This window comes from Thalassophryne amazonica, chromosome 3, assembly GCF_902500255.1.
Source record: "Thalassophryne amazonica chromosome 3, fThaAma1.1, whole genome shotgun sequence".
NCBI lineage: Eukaryota > Metazoa > Chordata > Actinopteri > Batrachoidiformes > Batrachoididae > Thalassophryne > Thalassophryne amazonica.
In genome coordinates this window covers 40,563,990-40,579,607 of record NC_047105.1, presented here as the reverse complement: position 1 = coordinate 40,579,607, position 15,618 = coordinate 40,563,990, and the positions used below count along the sequence as shown (strand labels likewise).

The window sequence follows — 15,618 nt, the reverse complement described above, 5'->3', positions numbered from 1 at the left end:
TTATTTTTCGTGCATTTGTTTTGTGTTTGTGATTCTGGGAATTTACCCAGCAGCCCCTGCTGACTTATCAGTAACTGACACTGTAATCTGATGTGGCCTCGACCGAGTCAATAATAAAAGTTAGCAGTATCTTTCGCTACATCTTTTATCGGTTTAGCATTGTAAACTTTTCAGTTATTGAATGGTTATCGAAGCTAACTTTGTGGTTAGCTGTGCCCACCCGTAAACCAAGCCAACATTTTAATGGCCTAGAACAGTGGTTCCCAAACTTTTGGGTCATGTACCACTGTGTATATCCCGACTAAGTTAGATTCTTATATTTCCCGGCATGACAAACCTCAATTTCCCCTAAGGGAGTCTTCCCAAGGGATTAATAAAGTTCTATCTAGTCTAATCTAATCTAATCTAATCTACACATAGGATGGAAAACATCATATTTTAAACAGAAATTCAGTTTTCTAGAAAGACTATGGTAGGGCCACAGAAATGTATTTGTGTTTGTCTGGGCGGATGCGGGTGACAACCCAATCAAGTCACCATAGAACCGTATGTGAGAATGAAAACATGTTGCATGGAGATGTGAATGGAGAAATTGTTGAAAATCAAAAAAAAAAAAAAAAATTTGCGAAACAAATTACTTGTGAATAGGTACAGACGTTATAAAATATAGCATGAAATTGTGAAATATTAAAACTTAAAAAAATCTGTTCATTATGGTGAAATATTTTAGATTATGCTTTAGAAATGAGGTCGTTATTATGAAATATTATTTCATCTTGCCTATTTTTTACAATAAAACGATTCACTGGAGAGGCCTTTTTATTTATTTCCAGAAGTATATTTCAAAAAGTCATTTATCTAAAATCAACTTTTTCTTCAGCATCCTGTTTTCCCCTCATGGTTTATTACTTCATAATGCCATTTTTCAGAAAAATGAGTTTGTCTGTCAAAAACAGTAATGTGTTTGAAACAGTTATGTGTTTGAATTCTTGTTTATTCAGGCATAACCAACAGCACACAGTAATTATTGATTGGCACTTGGAGGTACGATGGTTACCCCAGGCTAAAGGTGGCAGTATATGCCTCAAAATATAGTTGTAACTCCAAGAAGAAGAAGAACTACTACTAATACAAATTTGTTGTGGAGTTATACATTTAAAGCGGTGCTCTGAAATCCACTGTTAGGGGAAACTAGTCAATGTCAAAGGATGAGCCTATGAGTGTGCAGGTCCCTCCCACTGGCACTGATTGACAGACAAACTCATTCTGTTGAAAATTTGCATCAAGCCACGTGGCCTTTCTGTACATGTATGCGTGTGTGTGCATGTGTGTGTGTGTGTGTACCTTCAAACACGGAGAAACTGGGGAGAGCTGACATTTGCCGTTTGGTACGCTTATATGGTTTGGTCAAGGATGAACGTCACCAAAACAGAAACGTTGATAGGACTAAAATTTTTGGAAAAATTATTGACGTAACAACAGTGAATAATGGATGTTGATATTTACATTCTGGACTCACACGCCATTCCAAATCATTATAGAAACATTGTATAATTTATTACCACCCTTGAAAAATGTCAGCTACCTATTTATAACACTACCCAATGTAGAGCCCATGGATCCCCACGGGCAACACTCCAATTATGAACAAAATATAAGCCATGGGGAAAAACGGCATTATGAAATAAAAGTCAACTTTAAATAAATGATATTTTGCAATAAATACTGCTGGAAAATAAAATAAAAAAAAATGTTATTGTAAACATAAGCAACATGAAATGATATTTCAGAATAATAGGTAGTTTTAAAAAAATCCAAATTTTTTTATAATAATGACTGAATTAAAAAAAAGCTATTATTTGCAATTTCAAGGTCATAGTATATAAGGCAGCATGGTGAGTTAGTGGTTGGCACTGTTGCCTCACAGCAAGAAGGTCATGGGTTTGATTCCCACAGGTGGCCTTTCCGTGTGGAGTCTGTGTGTTCTCCCCGTTTGTGTGGGTTCTCTCCGGGTGCTCCAGCTTCCTCCCACAACCAAAGACATGCAGGTTAGGTGGATTGGACACCTTAAAAATTGTCTTTAGGTGTGAGTGTGTTTGTTTGTCTGTATGTGGCCCTGCAACAGACTGGCGTAACTGTCCTGGGTGTACCCCCCCCTCACGCCCTATGACTGCTGGGAAAGGCTCCAGCTCCCCGCGATCCTTAATTGTAGTAAGCGGTTGAAGATGAGTGAGTGAGTTTATACAACCTGGTATCACGGCAAGTCGTGATTCAGCAGCACGAAATATACATTAATTATTGGTTCGTGATATTGTGGCGCAAATTCATTCCGTGATAGCTGCACGAAATTAAAAGTGAAGTGGGGGGGGGTTAAGGTTGGGGGAAGGAGTAGGGTTAGTAATAGTGAGTTTAAAAAAAAAACCCCGTCACGAAAATTTGACTAATTTCATGACGGGAGGATAAAAAAAAAAAAAAAAAAAAGTGAAACTGGGCTGATATATTCATTCATATGATGATATATTTCATAATGGCTTGTTATTTAATTTTGAACATTTTTAGGTTCCATAGATGTACTGGACAAAAGGTGTTTTCTCAAATGTAATGATAAATAGACTGCATTTATATAGCACTTTTTCCCATCTGCATCAGATGCTCAAAGCGCTTTACAATTACGCCTCATATTCACCCAGTCACACTCACACACTGATGTGCCATTCAAGATGCTCACTACACACCGAGAGCAACTTGGGGATTAAGGACCTTGCCCAAGGGTCCTTAGTGATTTTTCGGTCAGGTTGGGGTTTGAACCGAGGATCCTCTGGTCTCAAGCCACTAGACCAATAATAATAATGACTTGGATGTTCAAGACACCCAAAGTGCTTTACAAGTTGCATTATTCATTCAATGGCAGAGCTAGTGTAGCCACAGCTGCCCTGGGGGCAAAGTGACAGAAGAAGCGTGACTGCCATTCTGACCCTACGGCCCCTCTCACCACAACCTTATCCCTGCACAGGCAAGGTGAGTTAAATGTCTTGCCCAAGGACACAACGGCAATATGTTGATTTTTGACTGGTTGGGAGCCAGATTTGAACCGCCGATCCTTCGATCACAAGACGGCTCGCTCTACCAACTGAGCTTTTGCCGCCCGAGTATGCAGCTATCATGTACCGACCCCCGTAATTCAGATTAGGTTCAGGCTTAGTTTTCGACGCGTTCATAAACTACATGTTGTGTGTCACTATGCAGACTCCAGAGGGATTGTTCCGCGTGCGTGTCATGATGTCACCGAGCAGCTACATGTTGATTCATAACTAAGCAATATCTCATTTTGTCAAAATGCTCAGAATATTTCCAAGAAGAGCTGCTTAAACAGGAGGCTTGTGCCACTTTCAGTGAATGAAACAAAGGAATCAGACGGGGAGGAACAGAAAGTAAAAAAAAACAAGCCAAACAAACAAAAAAACAGCATCCTTATGACAGTTAACCTCACGAGGTGCCGGCTGAAGACAGAGCAGCACAGTGAGCCCACGGTGTGACCCATCTGTGCCTGGTATTAAAGCAGGCTCACGCTGCAGGGCCGGAGCCGCCGTGCTGCGTAATAGCAACGTGGACATAGGCACAGTCCTGAGGGGGCCAACGAGGAACCCACTGTGATGACAATGGCAGCAAACATTCCCACACACAAACACCAAAGGCACAGAAGAGAAATACACACATAGACAGGAGTTGTTACCAACATACGTGCATTACGCTGCCTCGCGTACATTAGCACTTCACCACGCTGTGTTCTTTAAAAGCAGTGTGGAGCATGTTTGGCTGCAGCTTTTTGCACTGGAGTTTTTCCCTCTCTGGGCCTTTTTCCAGCACTGGTTGGACAGTTGTTCTGTGTTTGCATCCTGTTGTTTTGACTGCTGCGTGAGCACGATTCGCATTCATATGTGCAACTGTGATGGTGTTATTTTGCGTATTGGGGTCAGAAGTGCAGCGCAGTCACCGAAAAGAGACACACATCAAAATGAAATCCATTCCACAGGTACAGAAATAAGTTATTCTGGGGCAAACAGGGGCAGTAAATCATGGCACAGAGAATCTACAGCTCTGATATCATCTTGTTACAAATGCATGGTGTCAATTTATAATGCTTGAAATGTCATTTAACACACAGCAAATTTCTCAGTAATGACAAGTTTTTTTGTGTAAGATTTTGGTATGACGGTGCACTGAAAGGTACTGTATCTGTACTTCAGTCACCTGTTTTTGCACAGTCCCACTCCACTACATTATATTTATTTAACAGTGTATATAGTATTGCCTGTCTGACTCCTTTACGTCTTACAGAAGTGTTTTTTTCTTTTCTTGTTCTTATTGCTTATGCACATGACACCTGATCAGTTTCCTTGTATGTGTGAACTTACTTGGCAATAAACTGGACTGTGATTCTGATGTTGTAAAGAACTTAAAAAAAAAAAAAAGTGGAAAATGCTACATTAACAGCAACACGGTTATACTTATTGTTGTTACAATGGAGGTGTGCAAAAACTAATGAAATTATTTGAATTAAAAGTGGTGGAAGGGTGAGGCAAGCATGAACAAAGAATGCATCACTGAGAAGGATGAATGCATGACAGGATCAGTGATCAGCAATCAGGATCGATGATCACCAATCAGGATCCAAGAGCAGAAGTCACAATCAGTGAAACTGTGATGAAAGTCGCGATCAAGATCTGAAGATCAACTATCACATTTAAAGAAAAGCAATTAGGATCAAAGATCAACAATCACAGTCAAAGTTAGATCACAGTCAAAGTTAAATCATGATGAAAGTCACGATTTATAGGTTTATTATAGGTTAGGTGAATTGGAAACCTTATAATTGTCCAGGTCTCCCTCGTAAAAGAGATCTTGATCTGAATGGGACTAACCTGGTTAAAAAAAAGGTTACATAAAGGTTAAATTTAAATTTTAATTATCAGGATCAAAGATCACCTATCAGGAAAAAAATATCAACAATCATGGTTAAACATTAATGCAGCCGATCTGCCCTGTGTCAGCCTGATCCCGTCAGTTCTCAGAAGCTAAACAGTGCAGGACCTGGTTAGTACTTGGATGGAAGACCTCTTTGGCTGCATGAGTTTCTCCGGGTCAAACTGGAGTTGCGTCAGGAAGGGCATCCGGCGTAAAACTTGTGCCAGCGACCAATGTGGATCTGGTTGTATCTGCTGTGGCGACCTCGTACACAAAACGGCCGAATGGACAACGACAACATGGTTAAACATTAATGATCACAGTCAAAGTTAAATCACAATCATGATATAATGCTGATATCAAAAATCAGTCATCATGATCAAAATTCATTCATCACAATTAGAGAAAAATCATGAATAAATTTAAAGTAAAAGCTAAATCACAATGAGGACAAAAGATTTGTAATCATGGTATCACAAGCCACTGAGTTGGATGAAAGTTCGGCAATCATGATCAAAGGTCAGTAAACAGGACCAAAGGTCAACAATCACAAAGTAAAATCACCATTCAAGTCATGATCAGGATCAAATATCAGCTTGAAGGAATAATGTTTAATATTTAGGGTAAAAGAAAAACAATCAATGTCAACGTTAAACCATGATCAGGATCAAGGATCAGTAATCATGATATTGCAAGTCACTGGGAGGGAAGAGAGTTCATCATTCAGGATGAAAGATCAAAAATTGGGAAAAAAGGTCATCACAATTGAAGTTAAATCATTATTAAAGTGACATTCAGGATCAAAGATCAGCGATGAGGATCAAAGATCAGTACTCATGACATACAGTAGTGTTCTGAATAGTAGTGCTATGTGACTAAAAAGATTAATCCAGGTTTTGAGTATATTTCTTATTGTTACATGGGAAGCAAGGTACCAGTAGATTCAGTAGATTCTCACAAATCCAACAAGACCAAGCATTCATGATATGCACATTCTTAAGGCTATGAAATTGGGCTATTAGTAAAAAAAAAAAAAGTGGAAAAGGGGGTGTTCACAATAATAGTAGCACCTGCTGTTGACGCTGCAAACTCAAAACTATTATGTTCAAACTGCTTTTTTAGCAATCCTGTGAATCACTAAACTAGTATTTAGTTGTATAACCACAGTTATTCATAATTTCTTCACATCTGCGAGGTATGGAGTCAACCAACTTGTGGCACCTTTCAGCTGTTATTCCACTCCAAGATTCTTTAACAACATTCCACAATACATTCACATTTCTTGATTTTGCTTCAGAAACAGCTTTTTGATGTCACCCCACAAGTTCTCAATTGGATTTAGGTCCGGGGATGGGGCAGGCCACTCCAAAACATTAATTTTGTTGGTTTGGAACCAAGATTTTGTTCATTTACTAGTGTGCTTGGGGTCATTGTCTTGTTGAAACACCCATTTCAAGGGCATGTCCTCTTCAGCATAAGGCAACATGACCTCTTCAAGTATTTTGACATATCCAAACTGATCCATGATACCTGGTATGCGATATATAGGCCCAACACCATAGTAGGAGAAACATGCCCATATCATGATGCTTGCACCACCATGCTTCACTGTCTTCACTGTGAACTGTGGCTTGAATTCAGAGTTTGGGGGTCGTCTCACAAACTGTCTGTGGCCCTTGGACCCAAAAAGAACAACTTTACTCTCATCAGTCCACAAAATATTCCTCCATTTCTCTTTAGGCTAGCTGATGTGATCTTTGGCAAATTGTAACCTCTTCTGCACGTTTTTTTTATTTAACAGAGGGACTTTGCGGGGGATTCTTGCACATAAATTAGCTTCACACAGGCATCTTCTAACTGTCACAGCACTTACAGGTAACTCCAGACTGTCTTTGATCATTCTGGAGCTGATCAATGGGTGAGCCTTTGCCATTCTGGTTATTCTGATGGTTCTGATGGTTGTTTTCTGTTTTCTTCCATGCCTCTGTTTTTTTTTTTTTTGTCCATTTTAAAGCATTGGAGATCATTGTAGATGAACACCCTATAATTTTTTGCACCTGTGTATAAGTTTTCCCCTCTCCAATCAACTTTTTAATCAAACTACGCTGTTCTTCTGAACAATGTCTTGAACGTCCCATTTTCCTCAGGCTTTCAAAGAGAAAAGCATGTTCAACAGGTGCTGGCTTCATCCTTAAATAGGGGACACCTGATTTACACCTGTTTGTTCCACAAAATTGTCGAACTCACTGACTGAATGCCACACTACTATTATTGTGAACACCCCCTTTTTCTACTTTTTTTTACTAATAGTCCAATTTCATAGCCTTAAGCGTGTGCATATCATGAATGCTTGGTCTTGTTGGATTTGTGAGAATCTACTGAATCTACTGGTACCTTGTTTCCCATGTAACAATAAGAAATATACTCAAAACCTGAATTAATCTTTTTAGTCACATAGCACTACTATTATTCTGAACACTACTGTAACAAGTCACTAAGAAGGATGAAAGTTCATCTATCAGGAAGAAAGATCAGAAATCGGAATTGAAGATCATCACAAGTGAAGTTAAATCATTAAGTCACATTCAAGATCAAAGATCAACTATGAGGATCAAAGATCAGTAGTCAGCATAAAAGCCATGCACTGGTCTTATTATTTTTATTATATTGTTATTATTGCTGAAGGCATGCTTTGGGAAGATTCTAAACAGCATATGGTGGGGTAATGTTTAAGGAGGTTGTTGGTTCTAGACCATTCATTGGGAACTTTAAATGTTCTGACAGTGTGCATGGGTTTTGCAGTCCATTTTAAAACATGCGGGTTAAACTTCCAACAAGAACCACCACTGCAGTGGCTGAAAAGTATTTGCACACTTTGGAACCACATGAGGATGTTGGTGTGATGCTGAACTGTCCTCCCCCTGAACAAACGTAAACATCACATGTATTTAACGTGATTCGTCTCCGATGTGACACACTATAGTACGCAGCCTCACGTGGATTTTACCAGCGTGCCATTCCTGTCACATCAACATTGAAATTTCCAAGAACTTCAACTGACTTTGAGTGATGACTTTCATGCTCCTGTCAATCAATCCCGACTCCCCTGTTCCTCCACTCGCCGGTAGAGGTCGCAGCGGAGCAGCACCAGCGGAGGGGGAACGCACGGATGGATGTGAGCGCTCCCACATGACACAAAGCGCGTGTGGAAACCAGGAACAGCGAACGGACACTTTGGGAGAGAAAACCTCGACCACATCGTTTGTGCGCCTTTACGCGCAACGCTGTCGGAATCTATTTTATTTTTCCACGTCCACACCGACAAATAACTTGAGTTTTGCTTATTTTATTTATTTATTTATTTTTTATTTTAATTTCACCCTGCGCGGCTGCTCTCCGTGTGAACTTTAGGTCTCATCAGAGCATCATTGCGCAGAACGCACGGATAGCAAAGTGCGGAGTGGAGAAGTGAGTGACTGGAGAGACTCTACTGTTACTTTTTTAAAGCGAGAGAGAGAGAGAAAGAGAGAGAGAGAGAGAGAGAGAGAGAGAGAGAGAGAGAGAGAGAGAGGCGCGGGTTTTCGGAGCTTTCATGCCGTCTTGCGCACTCTGAGATGGACGTCAGATTTTATCCAGCTCCTCCTTCCAGCGTTGGCTCATGTACGTTACCGACTGACTCCGGTTTGGACTATTACCACTCCAGCAAGGTAAAAAAAATAAAATTAAAACAATAAGTAAACTGAAAATATTTATGTGCAGCCCTCTTTGCGATGCACGCGCCGATCGCACGTGGCGGTGTTGTTGCGCTTTGTACTTGTGGCACAATAATTAAAAACAGGAACGCGCGTTGTGTTATTGGCTGAACTTTGTTGCGCTCCTGCTCCTGTTGTTGGTGCTGCTACTGGTGCTGCTGTGCGGACAAAAAAAAAAAAAAAAAATGCACAAAACATCATGGGCGACACCTGCTCTCTTCTCATGCACGCGTATTTCCCTTTTTAATTGTGGAGTTGCAGCGCACATAAAACCCACAGCAGTCTTTTATTAAATCTTTGTCTATATTTTTCACCGAAATGCAGATATGCAAAAATGTTCCTTAAATGTGCAAAAGCATGCCGACATCCCATGTGGTTCACCTGCACAATTAGTTCATTAAATAATGATTAAAGGTGCGTGAAAATGCAGTGACCTTTTGCATGTAATATTTGGATGACTGCTTTTGGCGCACACGTCCAGCAGTAATGCGCGCACACACCAATTCTTTTTAGCAATAAATTATTCACCACTGACCCTAAAGTTCAGAGTACCCTGCATTAAAATGCTAAAATTGGAAATATTGGAGAGGGAAAAAAAGCATTTTTTTCCCCCAGATTTTTGTAGAGTTGCTTTTGCGCATTTACGCACAAAAGTCTACCCAAAACGCACAGCTCTCCACTTCGTTGTATTTCTTTTTTGATCATTTGAAGTGTGCATAGGTAACCTACACGGAATATAACTGATGTGCGCGTCATTCCTCTTTGCACAATATAATATTGCCATCATAGTTGCAGACTTTTGGGTCAAGAACTGGCCAGCCAGCATTTTTGCTTATCTGATTAAAAAGCTTAAATAAACGACATACAAATGTGCCAAACGCACCAAGGTTGCGAGTTATTACTTTTCCGGTGGCGAAGGTTAAACTGTAAAAAAATAAAAAATAAAATAAAAATCTCTACTGCTTGCGTGCAGAAAGACTTTTTTCCACAATTTGCAGTCATTCAAACAGGTTTGCTTGCCTTTGCACCTGGAGGGAAGCCAGCAGGCAGTTAACATTTGCTGATGACAAAGTGAAACATTATATCACAGTACAATATTTGCGCTGTTAATCTTCTCTGTTACGCACTCTCACACCTGCATGTGCACATGTACAGCACTCGCTGGAGCCGTGCACTGCTACAGTATGGGCAGAAATATGCGTCAGTGCAAAGTGAATTTGCAACATTTCTATATGAATTCCCATTGCCCAAATTAAACAGCTTCATTAAAATAGTGCATTTGAATAACACAAAGTCAATGTTTGTTTTTTAACTTGAACAGTTGCATTGAAATACTGAATTTGATTGACATAATTTCAATTTCTGTTGTTTAACTTGTATAAATTAAATATGAAAAGTATATTTAAAAATGTATGTTTGGAACTGAATTCCAGTACACTTGATAATTAATGTATTATTGTAAAATTGAACCTCTCTGTATACTTCTGCATTTAGTTTTCGTAATTCAGATTCAGTTTTTGTTATTCCAATTCCATTCTGGCAAATTAGTTGTGCATTACTGAGACATGTTGGGTTGTTGAGGAAAAGCAATGGATTGCAGATTCTCAGAATGCACAGTCGATATTACTGAAACCAGTTAGATCTTGGTGACTAGTTTGACATTTGTGAGTGCTGACAAAAATATCCTGGATATCTTGCAAATATCTCTGAAATTTACTGCAATTAGGTGCCGACGTTCGGAAAAGGGAGTTCTGTGAATCTGCACTCGATTGGTCTTCCTCACCTGCAAATTCATATTATGAGGTCAGAGTTTAAATTGTGAGAGCTGAATGTGGAAGTATAGAAGAAGATTCAATTTCATAACATTACATTTAGGTTTAAATTTTTTGCAGTTCTTTTCCAAATTCACAAATGGACAATTCTAACGTAACAGAACTACAATCACAGTAAAATTTGGGCATATTTTATTTTCCCCACTAACAGTTTGTGCTGATTGCAGTTCCATTCCAATGGAATTCTCCTAAATTCAGCATCAAATTATGTTTTCAGGTTAATTTTTTTTATACACTTATTTAAGTTAAACAATAAAAGTTTAAGTGATGTGACCCAAATTCCCTCTGTTATTAAAGTTATTCAAGTCAAGCACTACAAACTCAAATATTTACCCTTCAAATTCTGGTTGTAATGACACATATTTTTGCACATACGTGCACTCACCTGCAGCGGAGATTTGAATGACATTGCTTGTACTTTACAGTGACTGCAGTGCTTCTGCAACCTCGACTAGCTCTCATGTTTCGTACTTCGGCTCATAAGCCACTCATAGTCCCGTGCACCACCACCAATGACTGATAATTTCATAAATGCTTACAGCTGCAGATGCATGTTTAAAATTGCAGTGATGGAGCTCAGGGCTCAGGGTCTTGTACTTTATTCATAAAGAGCTGTGCACATTTTCCTCAACAGGACAGTATGTTGGCGCTGTAGGATGTTTAGGTCTCAAGGACAGAATCGTATAACACTGTCATTACTTTGGTAACAGCTGTGAGTGTGATTTAAAGCTACACATTATGTGCTGCTGCCCCCATCCTAACTATTGACTAATAATACAGGAGCTTAGTATGGCATTTTTGAGGTACTTGGATTTTATGGCACTTTAAGGAGCAGGATGAAGTCGCTTCTGTGGGTCGAGCCTCTGGACTGCAGTTAGTCGTAGAAAGTGTCACAGTGGTCCAACCACCTGCACGGATTAGCTGGATAAAACAAATTATCATGATTGTATGTTTTGAGGGGAGGTAATGGTCTAGTGGTTAAGTGTTGGGCTTGAGACCAGAGGATCCTTGGTTCAAATCCCAGCATGGCCGGAAAACCAGTAAGGGCTCTTTAGTGGAGCAGATAAGTATGACTTTTGGCCAGAATTGTTCACTTGGTCATACAAGCATCAGATTTGGCATGAATGTTCTTCATAAATCAGTGTTTGAGAAAAAGTGCTGGCCACTTGAAAATCCAATATGGTGGCCAGGTAGGGGTCAATGAAGAATTACACAGCACATTAGCACATTATTTGTCTGATCATAACTATTCCAAAAAGGTATAGTTTGGACTATCTATGATTGAATATTGTGGAGTTATGAGGTAAAAACAACAAAAATGGTGACAAATGTCAGTTTCAGTTTGTACAAGGGTCAAAAGTTAAAGCTGCTCCAATTTTTGTAAAATGTGATGCATATTATTGGTTGAGTTAATAGAGGTTTAAAAAGGAATAGTTTGCACCATGTGTCATGCTTAGTTGTCACGTTACAGGGTAACATATGTCACATGTCATAGAATCGAATGGACGTCAACATTGTTTGACATTTACTCTGCAAACCAAGCATTCAACACAGTCAAAACTATTCCATTTATTAATCTTATTAGTTCAACCAATATTTTGCACCACTTTCTACCAAAATTGGAGCAACTTTAGGGCCCTGTCCCACTGGCGTTTAGGAGGATTTGCATATGGATTGTGCACAAAATTGGCCTATATTCGCCAAACATCAGCAATATCAATCAATCAATCAATCAATTTTTTTTTATATAGCGCCAAATCACAACAAACAGTTGCCCCAAGGCGCTTTATATTGTAAGGCAAGGCCATACAATAATTATGTAAAACCCCAACGGTCAAAACGACCCCCTGTGAGCAAGCACTTGGCTACAGTGGGAAGGAAAAACTCCCTTTTAACAGGAAGAAACCTCCAGCAGAACCAGGCTCAGGGAGGGGCAGTCTTCTGCTGGGACTGGTTGGGGCTGAGGGAGAGAACCAGGAAAAAGACATGCTGTGGAGGGGAGCAGAGATCGATCACTAATGATTAAATGCAGAGTGGTGCATACAGAGCAAAAAGAGAAAGAAAGTGCATCATGGGAACCCCCCAGCAGTCTACGTCTATAGCAGCATAACTAAGGGATGGTTCAGGGTCACCTGATCCAGCCCTAACTATAAGCTTTAGCAAAAAGGAAAGTTTTAAGCCTAATCTTAAAAGTAGAGAGGGTGTCTGTCTCCCTGATCTGAATTGGGAGCTGGTTCCACAGGAGAGGAGCCTGAAAGCTGAAGGCTCTGCCTCCCATTCTACTCTTACAAACCCTAGGAACTACAAGTAAGCCTGCAGTCTGAGAGCGAAGCGCTCTATTGGGGTGATATGGTACTACGAGGTCCCTAAGATAAGATGGGACCTGATTATTCAAAACCTTATAAGTAAGAAGAAGAATTTTAAATTCTATTCTAGAATTACAGGAAGCCAATGAAGAGAGGCCAATATGGGTGAGATATGCTCTCTCCTTCTAGTCCCCGTTAGTACTCTAGCTGCAGCATTTTGAATTAACTGAAGGCTTTTTAGGGAACTTTTAGGACAACCTGATAATAATGAATTACAATAGTCCAGCCTAGAGGAAATAAATGCATGAATTAGTTTTTAAGCATCACTCTGAGACAAGACCTTTCTAATTTTAGAGATATTGCGTAAATGCAAAAAAGCAGTCCTACATATTTGTTTAATATGTGCTTTGAATGACATATCCTGATCAAAAATGACTCCAAGATTTCTCACAGTATTACTAGAGGTCAGGGTAATGCCATCCAGAGTAAGGATCTGGTTAGACACCATGTTTCTAAGATTTGTGGGGCCAAGTACAATAACTTCAGTTTTATCTGAGTTTAAAAGCAGGAAATTAGAGGTCATCCATGTCTTTATGTCTGTAAGACAATCCTGCAGTTTAGCTAATTGGTGTGTGTCCTCTGGCTTCATGGATAGATAAAGCTGGGTATCATCTGCGTAACAATGAAAATTTAAGCAATACCGTCTAATAATACTGCCTAAGGGAAGCATGTATAAAGTGAATAAAATTGGTCCTAGCACAGAACCTTGTGGAACTCCATAATTAACTTTAGTCTGTGAAGAAGATTCCCCATTTACATGAACAAATTGTAATCTATTAGACAAATATGATTCAAACCACCGCAGCGCAGTGCCTTTAATACCTATGGCATGCTCTAATCTCTGTAATAAAATTTTATGGTCAACAGTATCAAAAGCAGCACTGAGGTCTAACAGAACAAGCACAGAGATGAGTCCACTGTCCGAGGCCATAAGAAGATCATTTGTAACCTTCACTAATGCTGTTTCTGTACTATGATGAATTCTAAAACCTGACTGAAACTCTTCAAATAGACCATTCCTCTGCAGATGATCAGTTAGCTGTTTTACAACTACCCTTTCAAGAATTTTTGAGAGAAAAGGAAGGTTGGAGATTGGCCTATAATTAGCTAAGATAGCTGGGTCAAGTGATGGCTTTTTAAGTAATGGTTTAATTACTGCCACCTTAAAAGCCTGTGGTACATAGCCAACTAACAAAGATAGATTGATCATATTAAGATTGAAGCATTAAATAATGGTAGGGCTTCCTTGAGCAGCCTGGTAGGAATGGGGTCTAATAGACATGTTGATGGTTTGGATGAAGTAACTAATGAAAATAACTCAGACAGAACAATCGGAGAGAAAGAGTCTAACCAAATACCGGCATCACTGAAAGCAGCCAAAGATAACGATACGTCTTTGGGATGGTTATGAGTAATTTTTTCTCTAATAGTTAAAATTTTGTTAGCAAAGAAAGTCATGAAGTCATTACTAGTTAAAGTTAATGGAATATTCAGCTCAATAGAGCTCTGACTCTTTGTCAGCCTGGCTACAGTGCTGAAAAGAAACCTGGGGTTGTTCTTATTTTCTTCAATTAGTGATGAGTAGAAAGATGTCCTAGGTTTACGGAGAGTTACATATCCATGTAACATGCCTGTATGAGTCGGCCGTCATCCGAACACGCCCGCGATCATCCACAGAGGCACGCATGTCCGCAGCCAGGATTTTTGAGCTGTTCAAAAATCTGAATGCGGATGACATCCGCCTTACATACTCCATATATACTCAATTCATACACAATACATACTCACTCTATGCGCTGTATATCTGCTGTTAACCGCTGATATCCGCAACTGACGGGGATTTGCAGCTTGACAGCAGACCGGGACAGTGTGTAAAACAGATATATATCGTGCCCATCATGTCCACATCACAATCTAAAATATGTTGTAGTGAATGCATACAAATTGGCCACGAATAAAGCGTTTTTATTACATCTGCTATGCAGCTGATTTGCGGACAATCTGTGAATGCATAACAAACATGTAACTTAAACTCAAAGTATTATATGGTGCAGAAAGCGACATACCTGCCAGTCAGTGCCGGTCCGGCTGTGTAGATCCACAAAGACCTAATAGCTGCTGCAATCCAGGACTTTTATTTAACACCAACAAAAGGAAGAGTTGCTGTTTTAGCCACAACTCACTCAAAAAAAGAAAACACTGTCTCACACCCCGAGCGGCTTCCCCCCTACCGCTCCCCAAACTCATGAACAGTTAACCCTCGCATGACAACACTCTGTGATCAACTTGTCCAAGTCCAGCGAATGCTCCAGAGGCTGTATTGTTGGTGTGAATAGTGATGCCGAAAGGCCCAAGTGCGCTTCTTTTATGACCGCAATGCAGATGCTGTGCACACGCAACACATGTGCGATGCATTCATAATACACCCGTAATACTGCCGTGATAATATCAATGTGTGGGATCAGTTTCCTCACTACATGCTTTATATAACCGTGATTGTTCATCATATATTCACTATATATTATTAATATATCCATAATTCATACTGGGACATTTGTCATTTTTGGCCATTTTTGTTGCGGACCACAACGAACGCCCGCAATTTGTATACTCAATTCATGCGCAATTACTCCTCTCCCCAGTGGGACAGGGCCCTTAACTTTTGACTCCTGTACAAACTGAAACTGACCATTCTTACCATTC

General features: G+C 39.8%; 1 protein-coding gene and 1 long non-coding RNA gene across 4 annotated transcripts in view; one reads left to right on the top strand and one right to left on the bottom strand.

Moving 5' to 3' along the window:
- tox2 (TOX high mobility group box family member 2) overlaps positions 1-15,618 on the top strand; it is a 432,153-nt gene that overhangs the window by 74,110 nt on the left and 342,425 nt on the right. For 2 of the 3 annotated variants that reach the window (XM_034166084.1, XM_034166082.1), the window contains exon 1: positions 8,179-8,672. The exons of the other annotated variant lie outside the window; for it this stretch is intronic. In XM_034166084.1, coding sequence (XP_034021975.1) covers positions 8,580-8,672 — 93 coding nt within the window. In that variant the 5' untranslated portion in view covers positions 8,179-8,579. Of the gene's footprint in view, positions 1-8,178; positions 8,673-15,618 lie in introns of those variants that run through there. 3 annotated transcript variants of the gene reach the window in all.
- LOC117506571 overlaps positions 1-15,618 on the bottom strand; it is a 39,319-nt gene that overhangs the window by 22,115 nt on the left and 1,586 nt on the right. The window lies entirely within an intron of this gene.